Consider the following 20,191-nt stretch of genomic DNA (forward strand, 5'->3'; position numbering starts at 1 on the left):
TGACCTCTTTGGGGAACTGCCAGAAGTGCATTCCTGCGCGTTCCCCCACGAAATGAGCCCTGGTGGTAAGGGATGAGCTTTCGTGAGTCAGAGCTCACTTCTTCAGATACCCTGACTCACAAAAGCTCACACCCTACCACGCCCTCTCCTACGGCTCCTCCTATCCTTTCACCTCTGCCACACTAGAATTTTCAGGAATGTTTCAAACCCCATTCTGGAGAAGGCAGCTACGAAACAAGATAGAGAGGGAAATGTAATTTCAGGGAGAAAGGCAAGAGATTCTTCTGCTCGCGTTCAAAAGAGAGCCCAAATAGCAGCTAGAAAAGTGTAAGGAGATCTCACAGCCCTGGGCCGATTCCAGACGGCCCCCCGCCTCGCGAAACGTCACGCATCGTCACGCAGAAAACGTGAAATATCGCATTTTCTCACGCGAGTTTTGCGCGATGTCACGCAAAACTCGCACGAGAAAACGCAATATTTCACATTTTCTGCGCGACGACGCGCGACGTTTCGCGAGGCGGGGGGCCGTCTGGAATCGGCCCTGCTCGCCGAACACTTTCCCAGCAGGGGCCTTCACGACCCTGGTTTGATTCAGTTCATTCAAGTCCAGTTTCACAAATCCATTATTAATGCAATGTCTTTGGCATCTGAGGTATTCTGGGCCATTTTCACACGTGCCTGTAAGATTGCAAGAAACCCACAGAATGAAGCGTCTTCCTAGCATGATTTTCTGGCACGATCCCCTTTAACGGCGCGACGACGTCCGAAATCGCGCCATTAAAGGGGATCATGCAGGGAAATGGCGCTAGGAAAATGCTTCATTCCATGATTTCGCACAATCTTCCGGAGACTTTGGCCATGTGGAAACGGCCCTAATAACCAAAGCTCCATCCTGTTCTTCCAATAAACTTCTTCCTCTGTATGGATGCTGCAGCCGCGGCTTCCTGATTCCACCCCGAGAAGCTCAGGCTCACTTACCAATTTCAGCGGCCACCTGCTTCAGTTTCTCCAGGGAGCGACTGATGAGAACCACATTAAGTCCCCTTCTAGCAAGCTGGCAGATGAAAAAATAAACTACGGTCAGGCAGGAAGCCAAAGGAAGCAGCCAAGCTGGGAGTTATGAAATGTTTACATAAGATCGTTGCCACATATCACGGTTTCTCAGTGTAATAGATAGGGGGAAATGTTAGTGATGGCTGTGGAGAAATTACACTTCAGCCGCAGGCAACCTGTGTAAAATTCACCTCTGAAGGTGCTGTTTTGTCCAGGAAAGTGATCTCTGTAGTCTTGCTAGAGATCAGTTGTAATTCCGGGAGAATTCCAGGTGCCACCTGGAGGTTGGTATAGCTAGGTGAAAGATTCTACAGCCAGTGTGATATGGTGGTTGGAGAGTCTCTTCACATGAGATGCCTTAGCGTATGTTCATCAAGTGTAGGGAGAAGCAACGTTATCCAGGAAGCATAGTTTAAAAAGACAGAGCTGGCAGAGATCACTCCTCAGAGGGTTTGTTAATTTCATCTTTGCCTCCTCAAAGGTCTGTCAATTTCACCTCTCAATTTCGTCTAAAACTATGTGGGATTATAACCAGAGGGCAGTAAGGAAAGGAAATGGGCTGGAGCTGCCTTCCAGAGCTGGGCTTGGACCTGGAAAGATTACAGTGGGCTGAAGTTTCCCTTCTGGCATTTCACAGCCCCTTCACACAGCTCCAGTGTATAGCAAAGCCTTTGCCCTGCCACTAGTTCTGTCTTTTTAAACTACCTTTCCCGGCTAACATTGCATCTCCCAACATGTGTTCTTCACATGTCAGATGTGTCATGTAGAGACTCAGAGTATAGGACTAGGATTTGAGAGACCCAGGTTCGAATCCCCACTCTGCCATGGAAGCTTTCTGGGTGACCATGGTCCAAAAACACGCTCTCAACCTAACTTACCTAACCTACTTCACAGGTTTGTTGTAAGGATAGAAAAGTCACCGGTGTTTGTGTTTTAGTTCTTAGAAAACTGGGAATATGACACAGGACAGACAAATAAAGTAAGTAAATAATTAGGAGAGAGTGCTCATAGAACTAGTTTACACTCTTAACAGCGGACTTAGATGCTGCAACTTTGCTTATGAATGTACTGGTCCAACTGAATAAAAGTTACCATATCTAAAATCACGTATGTTTCAGGTAAGTAGCTGTGTTGGTTTGTAGTAGAACAGCTGGATTTGAGTCCAGTGGCACCCAGGAGCGGCGCAAGGGTTTTCGGTGCTCATGGCCAGCCAGCCAGGCGCCCCCCTGGAAGCATGTGTGCACCAGCCTGCATGATGACTGGAGTGCGCGCGCCGCTGCCGGCCCGATTGCTGCAGTGGGCGGCTCTGACAGTGCGCGGGTGGCCTCCGAGCTCTCTCGCTCGGTTGCCTGAGCTGCCGCAGATGCCTGCCCGCAGTGGCTGCACCCAGCCAGGGGCGTGTACTGGCGGAGGCGGTGGCGTGGGGCAGGAGAGATAGGAGGCTGCAGCTCTGTGGCGTGCGCTCCCGCCCCCCGCACCTTCTCTGGCGCTCCCTCTGGCACCCCACGCCTGAGTCCACCACCTACCTGGCCTCAATGGGCGCACCGGCCCTGGTGGCACCTTAGAGACCAACAAGATTGAGAGTCAAAGCTCCTTTCTTCAGTGCTCAACGTGAAGTGACTTTTGAAAGCTTATACCCTTAAAGTCTTGCTGGACTCAAATTCTGCTGTTTTGAATTCTGTGCTTGAGAAAGAAGCCTGAGAGATAAGCAGTAATTAAAACCTTCCCTCTCCAGGTATGAAGCAAGCAAGAAAGAGGAGTTCAGGGAATTTATATGCCTGACAACAATCAGGACAGAGAGAAGTATGGTACTCCAGGTTGCTGCGAAAGTAATGTAAATAAATAGACGGATAAGGGAAGGAGGCTTTAAAACAATAGAAGGAAGGAGAAAATGTTAAAAGGGAAATGTAGAGTCCTTGGAAGGTTCAAGAGCACTTAACCCCCTCCATGCATGGCTTCTTAGCCATTACATTTTAAGTTTTTAGAAAAGCATCACAAATCAGGACCAAGACAAGACAAGAAGCAAGCAACACACAGGAACAAAAAAGGCGGACTTTGTCTGGATTTCCTGTACAAACTTAAGTGTACAAATTGTGGTTGTTGTGGGTTTTCCAGGCTGTATTGCCAGGCTGTAGTTCCTGGGAAGGAACTACAAGGCCAAGACCACGGCAATACAGCCCAGCAATACAGCCACGGCAATACAGCCCGGAAAACCCACAACCATCGTTCTCTGGCCGTGAAAGCCTTCGACAATACATTGTACAAATTGTGTCTGTTCCAAATTGGAAGCAACCTTACTCTTCTCTTTATTCTGCACTCAACTTCTCACACATATGTGTAAAGAGAGTTTATATTAATATGACTGATACATTTGTGAAAATTTGATAAATTCCGATGTCCAGCACTGGATACCGGAAGGGTAGTATAGAAATGTTAAAAGCAAAATAGAAGACGGTGAAATTCCTGGTGAAAACCACAGAGAAGATCTAGGAGTTTCACTTCACAGTGGATGCCAGAAACACAATGTGCAAGTTTCTCACATGCTCCTATGTCAAGGTTTTGGTACTTACCTATAAAGCCCTATGTGGACTGGAACCAGCGTATCTGCGGGATTGCCTCTCCCTAGAGGACACTTCGATCAGGTGACAAACAGCTGCTAGTGCTCCCTGGCTCCAGAGAGGCCTGCTTAGCCTCGACCAGAGCCAGGGCCTTTTCGGTCCTGGCTCCAACCTGGTGGAACGCTCTGTCCAATGAGACCAGGGCCCAGCAGAATCTGTTAACCTTCCGCCGGGCCTGTAAGACGGAGCTGTTCCACCAGGCGTATGGTCGAGGCCAAGCTGGGCTCCCACTGGCCAAATAGAGGTGAACGCCTCCTTATTAGAGGCATTCACCATCAAATTTTTTAACAAACCACTCAAGAAATTTTAATACAGCGGATTAGGTGGCAGACTGATGGATCAGTTGATTACTCCTGCGCTGCTTCTTGGACCTTTTAAATATTTATATTGTACTGTTTTATACTGCTGTTTTAAAATTGTAACATATGAGCATTTCAGCGTGCTGTTTACAGAATGTAATCCGCCTTGAGCCTGTCAGTTCGGGGAGGGCGGAATAGAAATTGAAAATGAATGAATGAATGAATGAATGAATGAATGAATATTTTCAGGATGTCATGGCACCACCCCTGAGAGTGCTCCTGCGCTTCTCAGCGGGCCAATTTTGGCTCCAAATGTTTGGGGCCCCAGTCGACCCACCAAAAAGCACGTGTGCTCCCATGCCTGTGCAATGATGTCACTTCCCGGAGGTGATGTCATCATATAGGTGTGGGAGCATGGACGTGCAAGGACCACCCAGCGACACTGAAAAGGTAAGCGCCGGCTCCCCTGCACTCCCCACTCGGCATCCCTATTAATTACAGATACTGCCTCTCAGTCAATGGTAAATTCTGAAGTGCATGCTCTCCAGTAATCATGATGTGTCCCCCCAGGTCATGTAACCATGTAGGGATCCAGAATAAAGAGAAGGAATAGAGTGTCTCCTTCCCCAGGACTTCACGCCAGGAGATATCCTGAAAAGTCCTATACTGGCACTTCACAAAGGCCTATTGACTTACCTCATGGGAGTAAGCTTTTCCAATACCAGCCGTGGCTCCAGTCACCACTACAAAGAAGATAAAGGTACAGTCCATGAAAAGGGTGATGTATTAATTTTAGACCATGCCGTAAATTCTGTCTGAAACCCAAAACAGTACTGGAAGTTGCCAACATTTTAGCTCACTTAATACTTAATTTTTTACAACCAAAGGCCATTTGTGTGCAGAAAGAAGCATGCTAGGGAACAGCTGAGCTGTATTGTGGGTGTTTGTTGGCCCTGAGTACATGGACAGGATGAGTGCTATAATTCACATCACTGAGTATCATTCATCCCTGCTAAACTTTAGAAAGTGTACTGGACAAAAAGTTGGTGTGGGAGTGATAATGTTCAGAAGGAGCTTGTGAAAAGGTCTTATTCTTAAATTATGGAGTCAACACTAGAGGTGGGCATAGGGATCCCAGACCCCCCAGACCCCCAGTGGGGCCGGGGGATCCCCCGCCCCCACTCCCCACACCCCGCCCCCACTTACCTGAGCAGAGGGGGCGCACACCTTCCTTGCATGCTCCCCCATGGCACGGTGAGCTCCCGTGCACCGCAGCCACCAGGATCAGGCCCATTTTGGCCCGGATCAGGACCGCTGTGGAGTGCGGGAGCGCTCCTGCGCTCTGCAGCACACAAAACAGACTCAATCCATGGCAAACCAGGATCGGGCCCATTTTGAGGCGCTGTGGAGCTCAGGAACGCTCCTGCACTCCGCAGCGCCCGAATCAGGCCCATTCTGCAACGGATCAGGCCCATTTTGAAGAGCTGCAGAGCGCAGGAACGCTCCTGCACTCCACAGCACCTCAAAAACTGGGCAGGCCGGAAAATGGGCCTGCCCAGGGGCCGTGCGATGCTGTCACTCCTGAAGTGACATCATTGTGCCCGTGGGGGTGCGCACTCTCCGCACATGCTCACCCCCTCTTGCCAGGCCCCTGTCCCCTGCCGGGAGGTTGAGGGGGCCTGGCAACCCTAGGTGGGCATAAACCAAAATACAAACCAAAGTTCATCACGAACCAGGCCAGTTTTTTGGTTCATTAACCGCCGGTTCATCAGAGGGTATTTCTGACAATTTTTAGGCCAGTTTGTTCGGTTCATTCTTCGGTTTGTCACTGCAAACAGCCTGGTGCCAATCAATCAGTTTCCTAGGCAATGGGGGGGGGGGAATGAGCTTTCTGCAGGCCTTCTGTTGCCCCAAAAGTGATGTATTCCTGAACCAAGCGAACCGGTTCATGAACCAGACAATTCCATGCTGGTTCGTGGTACCTGAAACACGACAAACCACGAACCACAACAAACCACCATTCTCCCAGTTTGTGCCCATCTCTAGTCAACACATTTTGCTTCTGGTGAAAATCAGTGAGTGAGCGTAGAGTTAAAATACCAAATGATGCAAAAGTAGCATTAAAAAAAAAAGATCAAATTGGGGAAAGGAACATGTTGATAATGGAGGAAAGCCAGGAAAAGTCCCCAAGGGAATTACCAAAAGGTTTGCAGCTTTCAGTTGTTGAGACATGTATGCCACAGAGTCTCACTACACATGCAGATTTTTGAAGAGTTGGGTCTGCATTCCCCTGACCAAACTCGAGTTCCCTGCAGCTACACAGCAGCTTTGGGGAGTAGCTGTTAAAAAAATAAAGGAGAGCCCAAATGGCCATGGAATGCCTCTTTCCTCCCCTCTCAAGCAGTTTCCCCCTGTCAAAATAGCACAGGGGGAGGTTTTTGCCTGTTTTATCTGCTCAGCGTGGAATATTCTGTGTACGTGGAGCAGTAAAAACATGGGTGGGGGGGAAACTCCCTCCCCCTGCTATTGTGACACAGGGAAATGGCTTGAGGGAGAAGGGAGGTACTCCTTCTTCCCCCACAGAGACACAGATGTTTCATTGCTTAAGCTTTGTTTCAGCTCTATATCAGACTTTTGCTTGTTTTCAAATTTCTGTACTCCCAACAGTACAGGATTTACACTATGTAATCTGTCTTAAGTGAGAAAGGCAGACTATAAATAAAATAAATAAATAAATAAAATTTAAACACTGAGAGAAGTGAAACTCTCGCACAAAAAAGACCCTGGACATATCCCCACTGAATTCAAACATTCCTGTAAAATTTTCAGTCTCCTTTTCAAATGCAACTTTTGCACTGGAAAATCCAACCTAAAACAATGTATTGTCGAAGGCTTTCACGGCCGGAGAACGATGGTTGTTGTGGGTTTTCCGGGCTGTATTGCCATGGTCTTGGCATTGTAGTTCCTGACGTTTCGCCAGCAGCTGTGGCTGGCATCTTCAGAGGTGTAGCACCAAAAGACAGAGATCTCTCAGTGTCACAGTGTGGAAAAGATGTTGGCAGGTCATTTATATCTACTCAGGAGGGGTAGGGTTGAGCTGAGTCATCCTGTAAGAGTTTCCCAGGGTGTGGAATGCTAATGGCGGGAGGCTTCACTGTATCCTGAGGAGGTTCTTTTGCATATGGATTGGTACTTGATGTGCTAATCTTCTCTGCAGGGCTATTGTTGTGTATAGAGTGTTTTGTTAGCCTGGTGTTTTTCAGAACTGGAAACCATGCTCTGTTCATTCTTAAGGTTTCTTCTTTCCAGTTGAAGTTTTGCTTATGCTTGTGAATTTCAATGGCTTCCCTGTGCAGTCTGACAAAGTAGTTGGAAGTGTTATCCAGTGTTTTGGTGTCCTGGAATAAGATACTGTGCCCTGTTTGAGTTAGGCTATGTTCAGCCACTGCTGATTTTTCAGGTTGTCCAAGTCTGCAGTGTCTTTCATGTTCTTTTATTCTTGTCTGGATGCTACGCTTTGTGGTCCCGATGTAAACTTGTCCACAGCTGCAGGGTATACGGTATACTCATGCAGAGGTGAGGGGATCTCTACTTCTTTTGCTGATCGTAGCATCTGTTGTATTTTTCAGGTGGGTCTGAATACTGGTTGAAGGTTATGCTTTTTCATAAGCTTTCCCATCTGATCAGTAATTCCTTTGATATATGGCAAAAACACTTTTCCTGTAGGAGACTGTTTTTCCTTGGTTGTTTGATTCATCCTGGGTTTGATTGCTCTTCTGATTTCATTTCTGGAGTAGCCATTTGCCTGAAGTGCGTGGTTTAGATGATTAATTTCCTCATTGAGAAAGTGCGGCTCACATATCCGTCTTGCACGATCCACTAATGTTTTCATTATGCCTCTTTTCTGTCGGGGGTGGTGATTGTCTGCAATTCAGAAACCCTGAATCAAAGGTTTCTGAAGCGATTCGGGTTGCTTCAGGAAGCTTCGGGGCCTTTCCCAGGCTTCAACTGGCCTGCAGGGGCCAGTTGAAGTTTAAAGAGCTCCCTCCCACCACCCCACTTACTTGTGACTTGCCAGTAGCAATGGAGGAGGCAGCTCAGGCGGCAGAGGCAGCAACTCCGGCCTTCCCCGCCACCCAGCTGGCCACTGTGGCAGCAGCGCAGGCCACAGAGGCACCAGCTCCAGCCTTCTCCGCCACTCTGCTGGCCACTGTGGCGGCAGCGCAGGCCACAAAGGCACCAGCTCCAGCCTTCCCTGCCACCAAGCTAGCCACTGCAGCGGCGGAGGTGGTGGTGCAGGTGGTGGAATGTAGGCCGGAGTAGGCATGCCACACAGCCTCATTAATTGCTCTTTACATTTCTACCTTCCTGATCTCCTGGTCAGTTGGCATGACACACGGGAAGACTCAGGGAGTAGTTTAAATGTGTAGCCATAAATCTCTCATTCTTCTCAGAGCAAACAACATTCCCATACACTCTAAGTAATATTCTCCTACGCTCAGAAGCTCATGATGTACTTTTCTGTTATGCTCCATAGATAAGCCAAAAGCCTGATCACAGCATATTTGCTTAGTTGGCTGTGACTGGTTTGGAATGTGTAACTGTTGCTACAATTGTTGCTATAGACAGCTTCTTAATAAAACTCTCGCCTCCATCTTGGAGGGACAGACTTTGCATCCAGATCTTGTTTCGTGTCGTTACTACATCTGGCGCCCGAGCAGTCAGGGACCCTCTCCCATCTACCAGCGCCTGGAACAGGCCCCTTTGAGTGCACTCCGTCGTTTCTGCGACCCCTTATCAACTGATAAGTATGGGAACTTCGTTAACGCATCCTCAGCAAATGCATGCGAGCGAATTATGTTTTTTAGTCAAAATGTCTGGAGGCTCTAGCACATTTGCAGAGATTGCATGTCTCTTGCGCCACCTAGCCATTTATTGTCCAGCTTATCCGGAGGCTGGATCTTTGAAGCTCAAAAATTGGAAAAAGGTGGGCAAATGTTTATATACAGAACCTAGGGCACCTGTTCAATTGTTGCACACTTGGCACCAATGTCACCATGCAGTGGAGCGCTTTGGTCTGCTTTCATCTAGGCCTCCGAGATCTCTTCTTACTTTTCCTCCTCAATATCCTCCTTGCCATATCCTGCCTCCTTCGACACCTGCTGTTCCTTCAGCACCTGCTTCCACAGTCTCAAAACCTCAGATTCAGCCAACAAACACCCTGTTGGATTCCCCTTCTCCAAAGGCTTCAGAATGTAAGCTAGTCCCTCCTTCAGCTCCATTATCTACGGACTGTTCACCAGAGAATGCTGAGGTGCAGTTGCTTCCTCCAGCACCGCTCAGCTCTTCCTCCCCTCCACAACCTTCTGCACCCCCCAGTAAAGATTTCAATCCTCCACCTTCTGCTGGGAAAATCTCAGCAGGTCTTGTGAGGGAGGTACTGGAACAAGATCGCCTCCAGGCTGCTCTAGCCGAGGCTCCCACTGAAAGCATTCCAGAATCGACAGAAATGCTGTCAGTGAGCTCAGTGCATTTCACCGGGAATGTGGATGCTGCAGAATTAACTGAAATGGCTAAATATGAGGATGTGGCAGAATTAACTGAGATGCTTGCTATCTGCCCAGTTCATTTAACAAATCAGGTTAATGATCAAAGCCATCAGACTGTGGAATACAAGCCTCTCTCTTATACTGTTCTTACAGAGTTGAGAAAAACCACAGAGCCCTATCCAGATTTTATCAAGTGTCAAGTTAATAACACTGACTCTCAAGAAAAGTTGCTCCTTAACTTGGCTAAAGAGGATGCTACTTCTGAGTACCGAAGGGTTATTGCAGGTCTGGGGAAAACCCCGGAGTTGGCAAACATGGTTAGAGCTTGCCAAGAGATAGAAAATTCCTCTCATCAAGACTCTTTGCTTGCTGCCACTCTCCCTCAGGGAGAATGCCAGGATCCTGGGGGAGGAGGTGTAAAACCAAGACCTACCAGCCCAACTGGAAATGGAAACCCCCCCACACTTGTAGCTTTACAACAGCTTCTGGGAACTCTAAATTGGGTCAATCCCTCTTTTGCTCTTCCTACCAGTCTCCTAAGCCTCCTGTTCTCTTCACTGACCACTGCAAAAAACATCCAAGTGATGTTATTCAAGTCTTACAATCAGTTAATGGCATTCTGGCTCAGCAGTGTGTCAATCAGATTCCTTCCATGACTTCAGGATTTTCCTTGTGCATTTTTCCTACCTCTCAGACTCCTACAGGAGTTTTAGCAATTTCTCAAGAGTCTCACCCTTTTCTGGTTAAGAGAGAGGATATCCTGGTGGCTGCACCCCAGATTGCCACCAGGGTCTCTCCAATCTTATGGCCTCATTGTGGCTCCTGAAACTCCGCTCACCCTCGTTGCTTTGCAGCAACTCCTAGGCAACCTCAATTGGGTGCAACCTTATTTTTCTTTATCTACCAGTCTCTTAAGTCCATTGTTTTCCTCGCTTACTACCACGAAACATCCCAGCAATCTTATCACTGCTCCCCTGCCAACCCAGGCAGCTTTACAACAAGTAAATGAGATTTTAGCTCAGCAGTGTGTAAACAGAATCCCTGCAGGACTTGATAGCCTTCGCCTTTTCATCCTCCCCACACTCCCACTGGAGTTCTGGGAATACTATGGGAATGTCTTTCTTGTAAAATGATTGTATTTCTCTCTCATGGCTCACAAAAATTTTCATGCCATGGCAGATCTCTGTGCTATGGCACGAGAGCGTGCTATTGAGCACACTGGTTATGTTTTGCTGTTCATAAATCTGCTTTTTCCTAAAAATGATTTCAATCACCTCCTGTGTAATTCTGTGCAGTTCCAGACTGCTCTTGCAAACTTTGTGAAATCTCCTTAGCCGCTGCACACTGCAGCTACAGTTTTTTCTAATAGTAGCTGCTCCAGGGGAGTTATGTTTTCACAGCGAAGGTCGCTGAATTACTAAATATTCTCTTCAAGCTCATCTCTAACTCACACTATGTTTATAAACTAATCAGCTGTCTTCTTGGTGCTTATTTAGCACTCCCTATCAATTCTAATCTTATAGCTCTGTTTCTACACTCCTTCTTTCACTGTTATAAGTGACATTCTATCTTAAAATCTTCTGCCTTGTAGGATCAACAAAAATCCTGGTATCAAAGTACACAAAGCCTAAGAAATTTTCTGAAAGCTCTCAGTCATCTGCCTCAAAACTTCTTTGGTTTGATTGGTTGTCTGTTTCTTAATTATTCACATTATTTCTAGTCTGTCTTTCTCACTGACTCCAAGTGAATTACAGCATGGGTCTGTAAGTTCTCCTTAAAATCTTAAATCTCTAATGCAGCCCCACTGCCCTCCTGTTTAGCACTTGTTTAGCAAGTGTTTACTTTTAGTCAAAAGAAATAAAAGTTCAACTGTTTGTGTTACTTATTTGCATGTAACCACTTAAGTTTTCTAGTGAGGAGTCCCACCATGGAAAGGGGAGTCTCTATTCTTCATGAGGTAGAATTAGAATTCTCTATTAGACCACTCCTCAGAGGGGAGAAACTGCTTCTCATGTTCTTTCCCATCTCCTGGGATATAACACTGACAGCTACTCTAGAATATAACAAAACAAAATTAAATGTTTATTTTTCAAAAAGCATATTGGGCTCATAAAAGTAGTTCTTAAAGTTACTTCATCCAAACTCATTCACACAGATCTCTTATAAGGTTTTACACACAGTTATCCTCTCTGACTCTTATTCACAAATAATATTTCTCTCATCACCACTTCAACATATTCAGGCAGTGCACAGCTAGCCTGCTTTCTTCTCACCCCCCCTCTCCCCCACACTTCCACAAACAAAGCTAAGTTAGTGAACTTTCCTGAGGTGGGTGCTGCTTGACTCTCAGCTTGCCAGCCACTGTTTCCAAGCGGCTCAGACATTGTTCTTACTCATAAAATCCCTTACAATTCTACAGGTCAGGCGACTGTAAAACATGCTAATTGCTCTATTAAAACCCTCCTCTCTAAACAATTACAACAAGGGGGGAGGAGGGTACCAACGCTGGGAATAACTATGCAGCAAATTCATAAATGTTTGTTCATGTATAATCAGCTCAATTTGTCACAGCCATAAGCTGCTGCCTCCCCAAATACCTCTGCCTTTGATAGACATTTCTGGCAGAAACCACAGTTACCTACTCCGCAGGTGTACTATCGGAGCCTGCCAGATAAGACCTGGCAGGGGCCAGTCCCCCTGTTAACGTGGGGGAAAGGGTATGCTTCTGTTTTGTCATCCACAGGTCCTTTGTGGGTCCCTACCAGGTATATCCAGCCAGCTCATGGCATCAAGTGGCAACCAACCCGAAATGGAAAAAAGTCAGCCTGAAGCAAACCTCAGACTGCCAATTCACTTCTCATTTCTTTTGTGCTGTCCTCGCAACTTAATGTCTCACAACTTTTGCCTTGAGGAGTCTGCGGATTAATTGCTCCTCTGTTGAAAAGTGCTATGCTAGATTCCAGCTGTGACTCTACAGTGAATCTCCTAAGTGATGAGAGGCCTTGGCTCTTGCAGTCTATGTTGGTCTTCCAGTGCTCACCATTGTGAACCATCGAACTCTTAGCAAAATAGCTTGCAGCCTGACTAAGACAATGAATGCAACTTCTATTGTAATTGCTGCCCTGAATGCTGAGCTCATAGAGCTCAGACGTGCTGCTTTGGACAATCGTGCTGTCATCTTTGCGGTCATTACTGCCAATTCTACACTCATTCTGTGTGTGCTTCTTTGTTTTCTACCAATGACTGTACACGCTGAAGCCCAGCCTCTACAGGACCGTCTCCAGTACAACTTGTGGGAACGGCTGGCTGCACAAATGAACAGTTCCAACCTTTTGCCTGCAGCAAACAAATGACATGAACTTATTACTAGCTTCTTGTCTTATTCCTGTGTGTACCCCTCTTGCCTTGCTTTTGAATGATACATCTTTAAACATGTTTCTGAAACGTAGTAACATGAAATATACTCAAATGTATGATTGGGGTCCAACTGTGCCCCGACTTCCGTTGTTTGCAATGTCTCTTTACACTCCTTATGTAGCTTCCAATTCATCACAAAATCAAACCGTCTGTGCTCAAATAGTGAACTGCACCAAGCACAAATCCAAACCTCACTGTCTTTCTGTAGGACCAAATGTGCTTAATTGTTCAAAAAACAAAAAATGTTTCTTTTGCATTTGCATTTATCCAATTACCCCAAGGTTGGTTCTTTACCTGTGGTTCAAGAACTTTTAATTACATACCTGCTAATTTGTCTGATTCTCTTTGCTGTTTAAGTCGTTTAGCTATTGCTTTACCTTCCAAAGCCCTGCTTGCTGCTTCTCATGAATATCACTCAGTTACTCTTGATGGTACATGCTCTGAAGAAACCGCTCTTGTTAATAAAGCTGAAGCTGTTGCTTTAGGGGTTTCTCTTATAGAGGTTCCAGCTCTTGCTATACTTAATGCTAACAATTTAAGGCATTTGGCTTGCAACTTAGCAAAAACTATTAATGCCACTTCTGTAGCTTTAGCAGCACTAAATTCTGAGCAACAAGAACTTTGCAATGCTGTTTTAGACAATAGAGCTGCTATTAACTGTGAATCTGTAAAGAATATGTGTTGTTTTAATTTGTCTGATAATTCTAAAACTGTAAGCAAGCAACTGCAACAACTTTCTCACTTACAATCTTCCATAAAAGAAGATGTTTTACCCTCCTGGTGGAAAGCTTGGCTTACATCCTCTGATAGTGATGATGAAGATGAGGATGAGGAAGACTGCTCTTGGAATGATGTTGAGAACAGCCCTTTGTTGCCACTTTAATTAAATAAATAATAAAGAGTGAAATGTAGACCGGAGTAGGCATGCCACACAGACTCCATTAATTGCTCTTTACATTTCTACCTTCCTGATCTCCTGGTCAGTTGGCATGACACACGGGAAGACTCAGGGAGTAGTTTAAATGTGTAGCCATAAATCTCTCATTCTTCTCAGAGCAAACAACATTCCCATACACTCTAAGTAATATTCTCCTATGCTCAGAAGCTCATGATGTACCTTTCTGTTATGCTCCATAGATAAGCCAAAAGCCTGATCACAGCATATTTGCTTAGCTGGCTGCAACTGGTTTGGAATGTGTAACTGTTGCTACAATTGTTGCTATAGACAGCTTCTTAATAAAACTCTCGCCTCCATCTTGGAGGGGCAGACTTTGCATCCAGATCTTGTCTCGTGTCGTTACTACAGTGGAAGCGCTGACTCTGGCCTTCCCCGCTGCCCAGCTTGCCACTGCAGCGGTGGAGGCGGTGTGGGCCACAGAGGTGCCAGTTCCGGCCTTCCCCGCTACCCAGCTGGTCTTTTCCCTTGGGTCCATGGCCAGGTAAGTGGGGTGGGGTGGGGAGGATGGGGGGACTAAGTGGGGGAAGGGGCTGGGAGACATCTTCCCCCCTCACTTCGGTATGCTCCAAATCTTTATGGAGCATACCAAAGCAATTTAAATACCCGAAGCCAGCTTGCCGATTCAGCTAAATCCGAAGCAGGAAAACCGAATTTTTCCCCATGCACACCCTTACTAACAACTGTCCGGGGTCTGGGTCCCAGCCCCCAGACTTGCTGGGAGGGAACAGTGGGAGGCAACCAGGAGGCAGTGGCCCTACCACCCCAGCCAGCAACCAGGTCCAGAACCTGCCCACTCCAGGGGGAAGAGGCGAAAGGCCCAAGCCTCAGAGGGCTGGGGGGAGCAGGGGGAGACCAGCCAGTCCCACCCTCCAGGAGGAAGAGAGGGGGCTAAGCAGGACAGAGGAAAAGGGCCAAGGCAGGGGGAATAGGGGCCCAGCAGCAGCCCAAACAGAGCCCTTACCAGCCAAGGAGGAGAAGCAGCCACTACAGTCCAGAGTCACACCCCGGCTAGAGGACAGCAGCCTGGCTCAGGAGTGGCTAGGAGCCAAGCCCCTCCAGGTGGAGCTGCCACAGGCATTCTTAGGGAGGAGATGGGCAGCCCCACCCAGCATCAATGAGCAGGCAGCCCAGAAGCTGGCCAGGGCAATTCCTCCCAAGCAAGGCCAGGCATGCTCAGCAGCACAGAAGCCGGCTGGGGCAGCTCCTCGTGAGCAAGGCCAGGCAAGCTCAGCAGTTCAAAGGCCTACTGGGGCAGCTCCTCGTGAGCAAGGCCAAGGAGACCTCAGCTGGGGATGGCTCGCATTCAACCCCTCCCTGCCAGCAAGGCAAGGAAGCCAAGAAGGGATTAGTGGTAGGAGGGAAACACCTGAGGGAAGGCACAGCTGAGCCAAGTCAGGAGAGGGAACAAGCCTAGAAGGAGGGCGGGGCGGGGAAAGGAAACCCTATATAAGGTGGCTGGGAAGAGCTCTGAGGTGGTGGGTGTGAGTAAGGAGTGATGGTGTGGAGCGGGAGTGCAGCTGTGCGAGAGCAAAGGCTAGGAGGAGAGTGGATGAAGGAGGAGGAGATGGCAGAGGCCAAAGAGGGCGAGTGGCACAGGTTGAGCGGGCCAGCGAGTGGAGTGAGAGGGAGTCTGCGTGAGGTATACCGCCCCTCCTTCCACAGAGCAGGGTCCTGCAGAATCCCTGGCCCCCCTTTGACGTCAGGAGCAGACCGCCCAGCGCCCCGCCCAGCGGCGGCCGCTGCCAGCCCTGACAACAACCTTTATTTCAATATGTGCTTTTAGAGTCAGAGGCTGTTTCCACATGCCCTTATATGGATAGCCCACTCATGGCGGCTTTTCCCCACGATTCCAGACATCTATGTCTGCAAAACGCTTGCAGGCTGCTTCGTTTCCGTTTTTTCAGAGCTTTTTCTGGGACCGCACTTTCCCTGGTCTTTTCTTTTGCCACAGGCTGGCGGATTGCTTCTTCTACGTTCTCGGGCATGTGAATGGTTAAAGCACTCTGAGGAATCGTCCGATCACAGCCCAGCTCCTGCCCTGATGCTCTCAGCATGCAATCATAGGGTCGGAAGGTACATCCAGAGTTATCTAGTCCAACCCCCAGCACAATGCAGGAAATTCACAACGACTTCCCCCCTACACCCCCAGTGACCCCTGCTCCATGCCCAGAAGATGGCAAAACACCATCAGGATCTCTAGCCAAACTGGCCTGGGGAAAATAGCTACCTGACCCCAAGGTGGTGATTGGTGTTACTCTGGGAGCAAAAAAAAAAAAAAATCATTTGAAAGGGAGGCGGGTGACAATGACAAACGTGACTGACCTCCTCTCCTAAACCGCAAAATAAGCAATTTTGGGGAGTGTGTGCGGAGGCTCGAGTTTTCGGAGCGACTTAGCAAAATGCATGCACAAAGCGGCAAAGGGTGGGAAAGACCGGCTGTGTGGAAACGGCCAGAGTGCACTTCATTAGATTGATATGAGAAAGGAAATATTTAGCGCTGGGAGCACTCCACAACAGAAAAGAAAAACCTTTTTTGCCTGTTAACTAATTATTTGATTACGCATTATGCAATGGCATCTAACACAATCGTTTTGAGGAAGAAAGCAAGTTTTCTGTGCTTCAAGATGATTTACAACAACCGCTGTCTTAAGAGAGACGTTCACTGATGTTAGAGAATTTTTTCCACCTGGACTAGTTAGTGCTTGTAAGAGCTTATCGTTAAAATATGAGTGAAATCTAATTAAATGTCTGACACCATTACGCATGGCAATTTTTTATTCAATTAAGAGATCATAGAATCATAGGGTTGGAAGGTACATCCAGAGTTATCTAGTCCAACCCCCAGCACAATGCAGGAAATTCACAACGACTTCCCCCCTACACCCCCAGTGACCCCCTGCTCCATGCCCAGAAGATGGCAAAACACCATCAGGATCTCTAGCCAAACTGGCCTGGGGGAAATAGCTACCTGACCCCAAGGTGGTGATTGGTGTTGCTCTGGGAATGTAAGAAGGGGCCATGATAACTAAGTATTGATGCAACCCTTCCTGCCCTCCCTCCCATGATCTGCCCAGGTTCACAGAATCAGCATTGCTGTCAGGTGGCCATCTAGCCGCTGCTTAAAAACCTCCAAAGCACAGCCCACCACCTCCTGTTCCACTGAGGGGCCGCTCTGTCAGAAAGTTAGATGTTTGATCTATTAATTTCAACTATTAAGGAATTCAACCTGCAGGTCGGCGTGTTCTCCTATCCGCAAAAATATGAGATTATACCAGCGGAAGCAGAAATACAGCAGTCACATGGAACTCACCTGCCCAAGGTCCATAGGAAGCGAGATCGACCCCTCTCCACTTCTCCGACAGCAGAAAGATCCTCACCCCGTGTGCTAAAGCCCAGACAGTCTTCAAACTGAGCCAGAGAACACTCAGCACCCCAACAACATGTAGCATCTGCTCTAGAGAGAAAATGTTGAGCACAGCCATTGTTTCCCCTGCAATGAAGAAATAGATGTTCTTTATCAAGAACCCATTTAAAGCCTAACCACTTGGACTCTAAATTGTTTACAGCACAGAGAAAAGGTGTGGACTGCGACGTGACCTGCCTCTTTAAGCTTATCCAGTTCCTCCGTGGAAGCAAGAGAGAGTAGGAGGGCCACAGTTTGGCATTCCTGCTAGAAGCCTGCAGGAGTATCAAGCTTATGTAAACTCATCAGGGGGAAAAAAAACCCACGAAATTCCTGGCGCTCGTGAGCGAGAAACAGCTTTTTGTAAAGAATTGTTCTCTCTCTTTCTTACAAGCCAAGTTTTCTGCCCTGAAGTTTTACAGTTAATGAATAAACCCTCAAGTGGGGTAGGAAGTAATGATTCATATTAATTTTGTGTTGGGTTTTTTTTAAGGATGTTTATGTACTTTTAAAGTAGACTAGAATCCAACCAATGCTCCAGAACCAGTGTTTGGAAGGGCACCAGCACCTGTCTGGTTGTAGGGGAGAATCTAGTGAGTGCAGGGCTGTGTGATCTGGGGCCATGCAAGATTGTTTGGGGGTACAGAGGGCTTGTACCTCTTACCCTATTTTGAAGCTGTTGACTCAAGAACTGGGCTTTGTAGGAGGACCCAGTATATGTCCACTTAGAGGGGAGAGTCCACTGAATACGGAGGTGTATGGTATGCGCTCCTACAGTCTTTATTTTGGGGCACAGAGTTTTTCAACTTCCCCCAATATTTATGTTTTGCTCTGCGAAGAAGAACCTAGGAACTGCAAATAAGGAACTGGGAACCAACTTCAGCTTCATGAATCTAGTTCTCCTCTTCCCTGTTAGAATATGGAGTTCCAATAATAAAGAACTCTTATTTCTTTTCTAAACCTAGCACAAGCAACTACTTATTCTCAAACCGGTGCTGCATATGAAATCTGATTTGCAATCTTAGTAATAAGTAACAAATCTAAATCCTGCAGGGATATACTGTACTTCTGCCATAAAACAGAATTATTTTACAATTGCTCCAATCTCCCTTCTGATCTTAGTTACACTTGATTCAATATGTGATTTCCAATGTAACGTTTAATCCAAAAGACCCGCAACAACTCTAACTAATTATATGACAGAACTTGTTTGATTTTATATTTCCCTCCCAACTACTTGGTTGGTATGAGGCCGTTCCAAAGGCAATACTTTTCTTTCGTCAAACTTTATACACATTTCATTTTCAGAACAGTATCTGTATAATGCCCACAAGGCACTTCCCATCTTTTTAAGTGAAATAATTATCATATACATAACAGTTTTGAAATTCTTTCATTGCCCAACTTAGGCGTATGTACATTCTCTTTCTGAACAGGTTTGAGTCACATCAGTTAGAAACAAGTTAAATAACAGAGGAGCCAGCACACACCCTGTCAGACTCCTTTACACGCAAGAGTCCCAAGGGGGTTGGATCCAGATTAAACGTTCCTCTAAAAGAAAGTAATTTCCACCTGTTTCCCCTTCCTGCTGCAGACAGACTCTCAGCTGGCCTTTAGACCATTGTTGAGGCGGGTCCCTTATTCCTTCCGTTAGCAGAAAATTTAGCATGGACCCAACCCATTATATCTCTTTGCAATGTCCTGCCACAAGTAAATGACTTACTCTGCCGCTACCTATATATGGTCATATCTAGAATCAGCGATATGAAGATAACCCTCAGTTGTAGCTACGCCTCTTGATGAGCAGAGACTCAATATGAAATCCAGCTCACGGGACAGTTTTTGTGCAACTTTTTGTCTGATCTAGTTGTTTCATTAACCTTGTAACTGGTGGCTTTGGCAACTAACCTGATGGAAGCCTGGATTTTTTATCTCCTGTTTTGGGAGGAGGGGGGGGCAGGAAAATCCAGGATCTCAAATGCTGGGTTCACTGAGTTGGAACTAGAAAACTCTTTTACTGTTTAACTAGAAATCCATGGGGGGTCGAGCGGTTGCAAGGTCACTAGATAACCACCTTTTCAGCAAGGAATTCTGGCTATCATATGTCCAAAGGAGTTAGCTGTGTTAGATTGTAGTTGCAAAATAGTAAAGAGTCCAGTAGCACCTTTAAGACCAGGGCTCATTTTGAGGGTGGATGCTCAGGAACGCAGTTCTGGTAGTTCCCCGAAGAGGTCACGTCAGGTGGCCCCGCCCACCTGACTCTCGGCCATGTTGAGCCTGTTTCGGCCTGGATTGGGGCTGAAACAGCCCAGATTGGGCCTCTGACGGGTAGTGAATCACTCTTCTGCTCAGCAGTGGCCCGATCCTGACCATTTGGAGCCCCTTTTCAGCCATTTTCAGCCCCTTTTTGCCATTTTGGCCCAATTTCGGCCCTGAATGGCCAGGATTGGGTCCAAAGCAGCCAGGATAGGTGATGTCAGGGGCTGTGGCATATGCAAATCAGTTATGCTAATGACACATTTCCAGTGATGTCAAAGGCATTGCATATGCTAATGAGTTATGCTAATGAGTTCCTCAAGCTCTTTTTCTACGAAATGACCCGTTTAAAACTAACCAACTTTATTGTAGCATAAGCTTTCGAGAACCACAGCTCTCTTCGTCAGATGTATCTGACAAGGAGAGCTGTTATTCTCAAAAGCTTATGCTACAATAAAGTTGGTTAGTCTTAAAGGTGCTACTGCACTCTTTACTATATGGGTGATATGACTCTCAAACCATCAGCTTTGCAAAGACCTCCCGAGAGGAAGAAAGACTGAAAGGAGCTATTTCTAGTACTCCTGGAATATCAGGGCACGTAGACAGGCTTCCAAAAAGACATAACCCCTCTCTGAAAA

General features: G+C 46.9%; 1 protein-coding gene across 5 annotated transcripts in view; it reads right to left on the reverse strand.

Moving 5' to 3' along the window:
• LOC129343225 (very-long-chain 3-oxoacyl-CoA reductase-B-like) overlaps window positions 1-19,037 on the reverse strand; it is a 38,400-nt gene extending 19,363 nt beyond the window's left edge. The window contains exons 1-4 of one of the 5 annotated variants that reach the window (XM_054999322.1): window positions 18,870-18,993; window positions 17,205-17,384; window positions 4,667-4,713; window positions 979-1,054 (exon numbers count right to left, since the gene is read on the reverse strand). In XM_054999322.1, coding sequence (XP_054855297.1) covers window positions 979-1,054; window positions 4,667-4,713; window positions 17,205-17,384; window positions 18,870-18,966 — 400 coding nt within the window. In that variant the 5' untranslated portion in view covers window positions 18,967-18,993. Of the gene's footprint in view, window positions 1-978; window positions 1,055-4,666; window positions 4,714-17,204; window positions 17,385-17,491; window positions 17,662-18,787; window positions 18,805-18,869; window positions 18,994-19,020 lie in introns of those variants that run through there. The other 4 variants (XM_054999326.1, XM_054999327.1, XM_054999324.1 and 1 more) reach the window with 4 other exon arrangements.
• Window positions 19,038-20,191: the final 1,154 nt, after the last annotated feature.

Source organism: Eublepharis macularius, chromosome 15 (genome assembly GCF_028583425.1).
Source record: "Eublepharis macularius isolate TG4126 chromosome 15, MPM_Emac_v1.0, whole genome shotgun sequence".
In the NCBI taxonomy this organism is placed as follows: domain Eukaryota; kingdom Metazoa; phylum Chordata; class Lepidosauria; order Squamata; family Eublepharidae; genus Eublepharis; species Eublepharis macularius.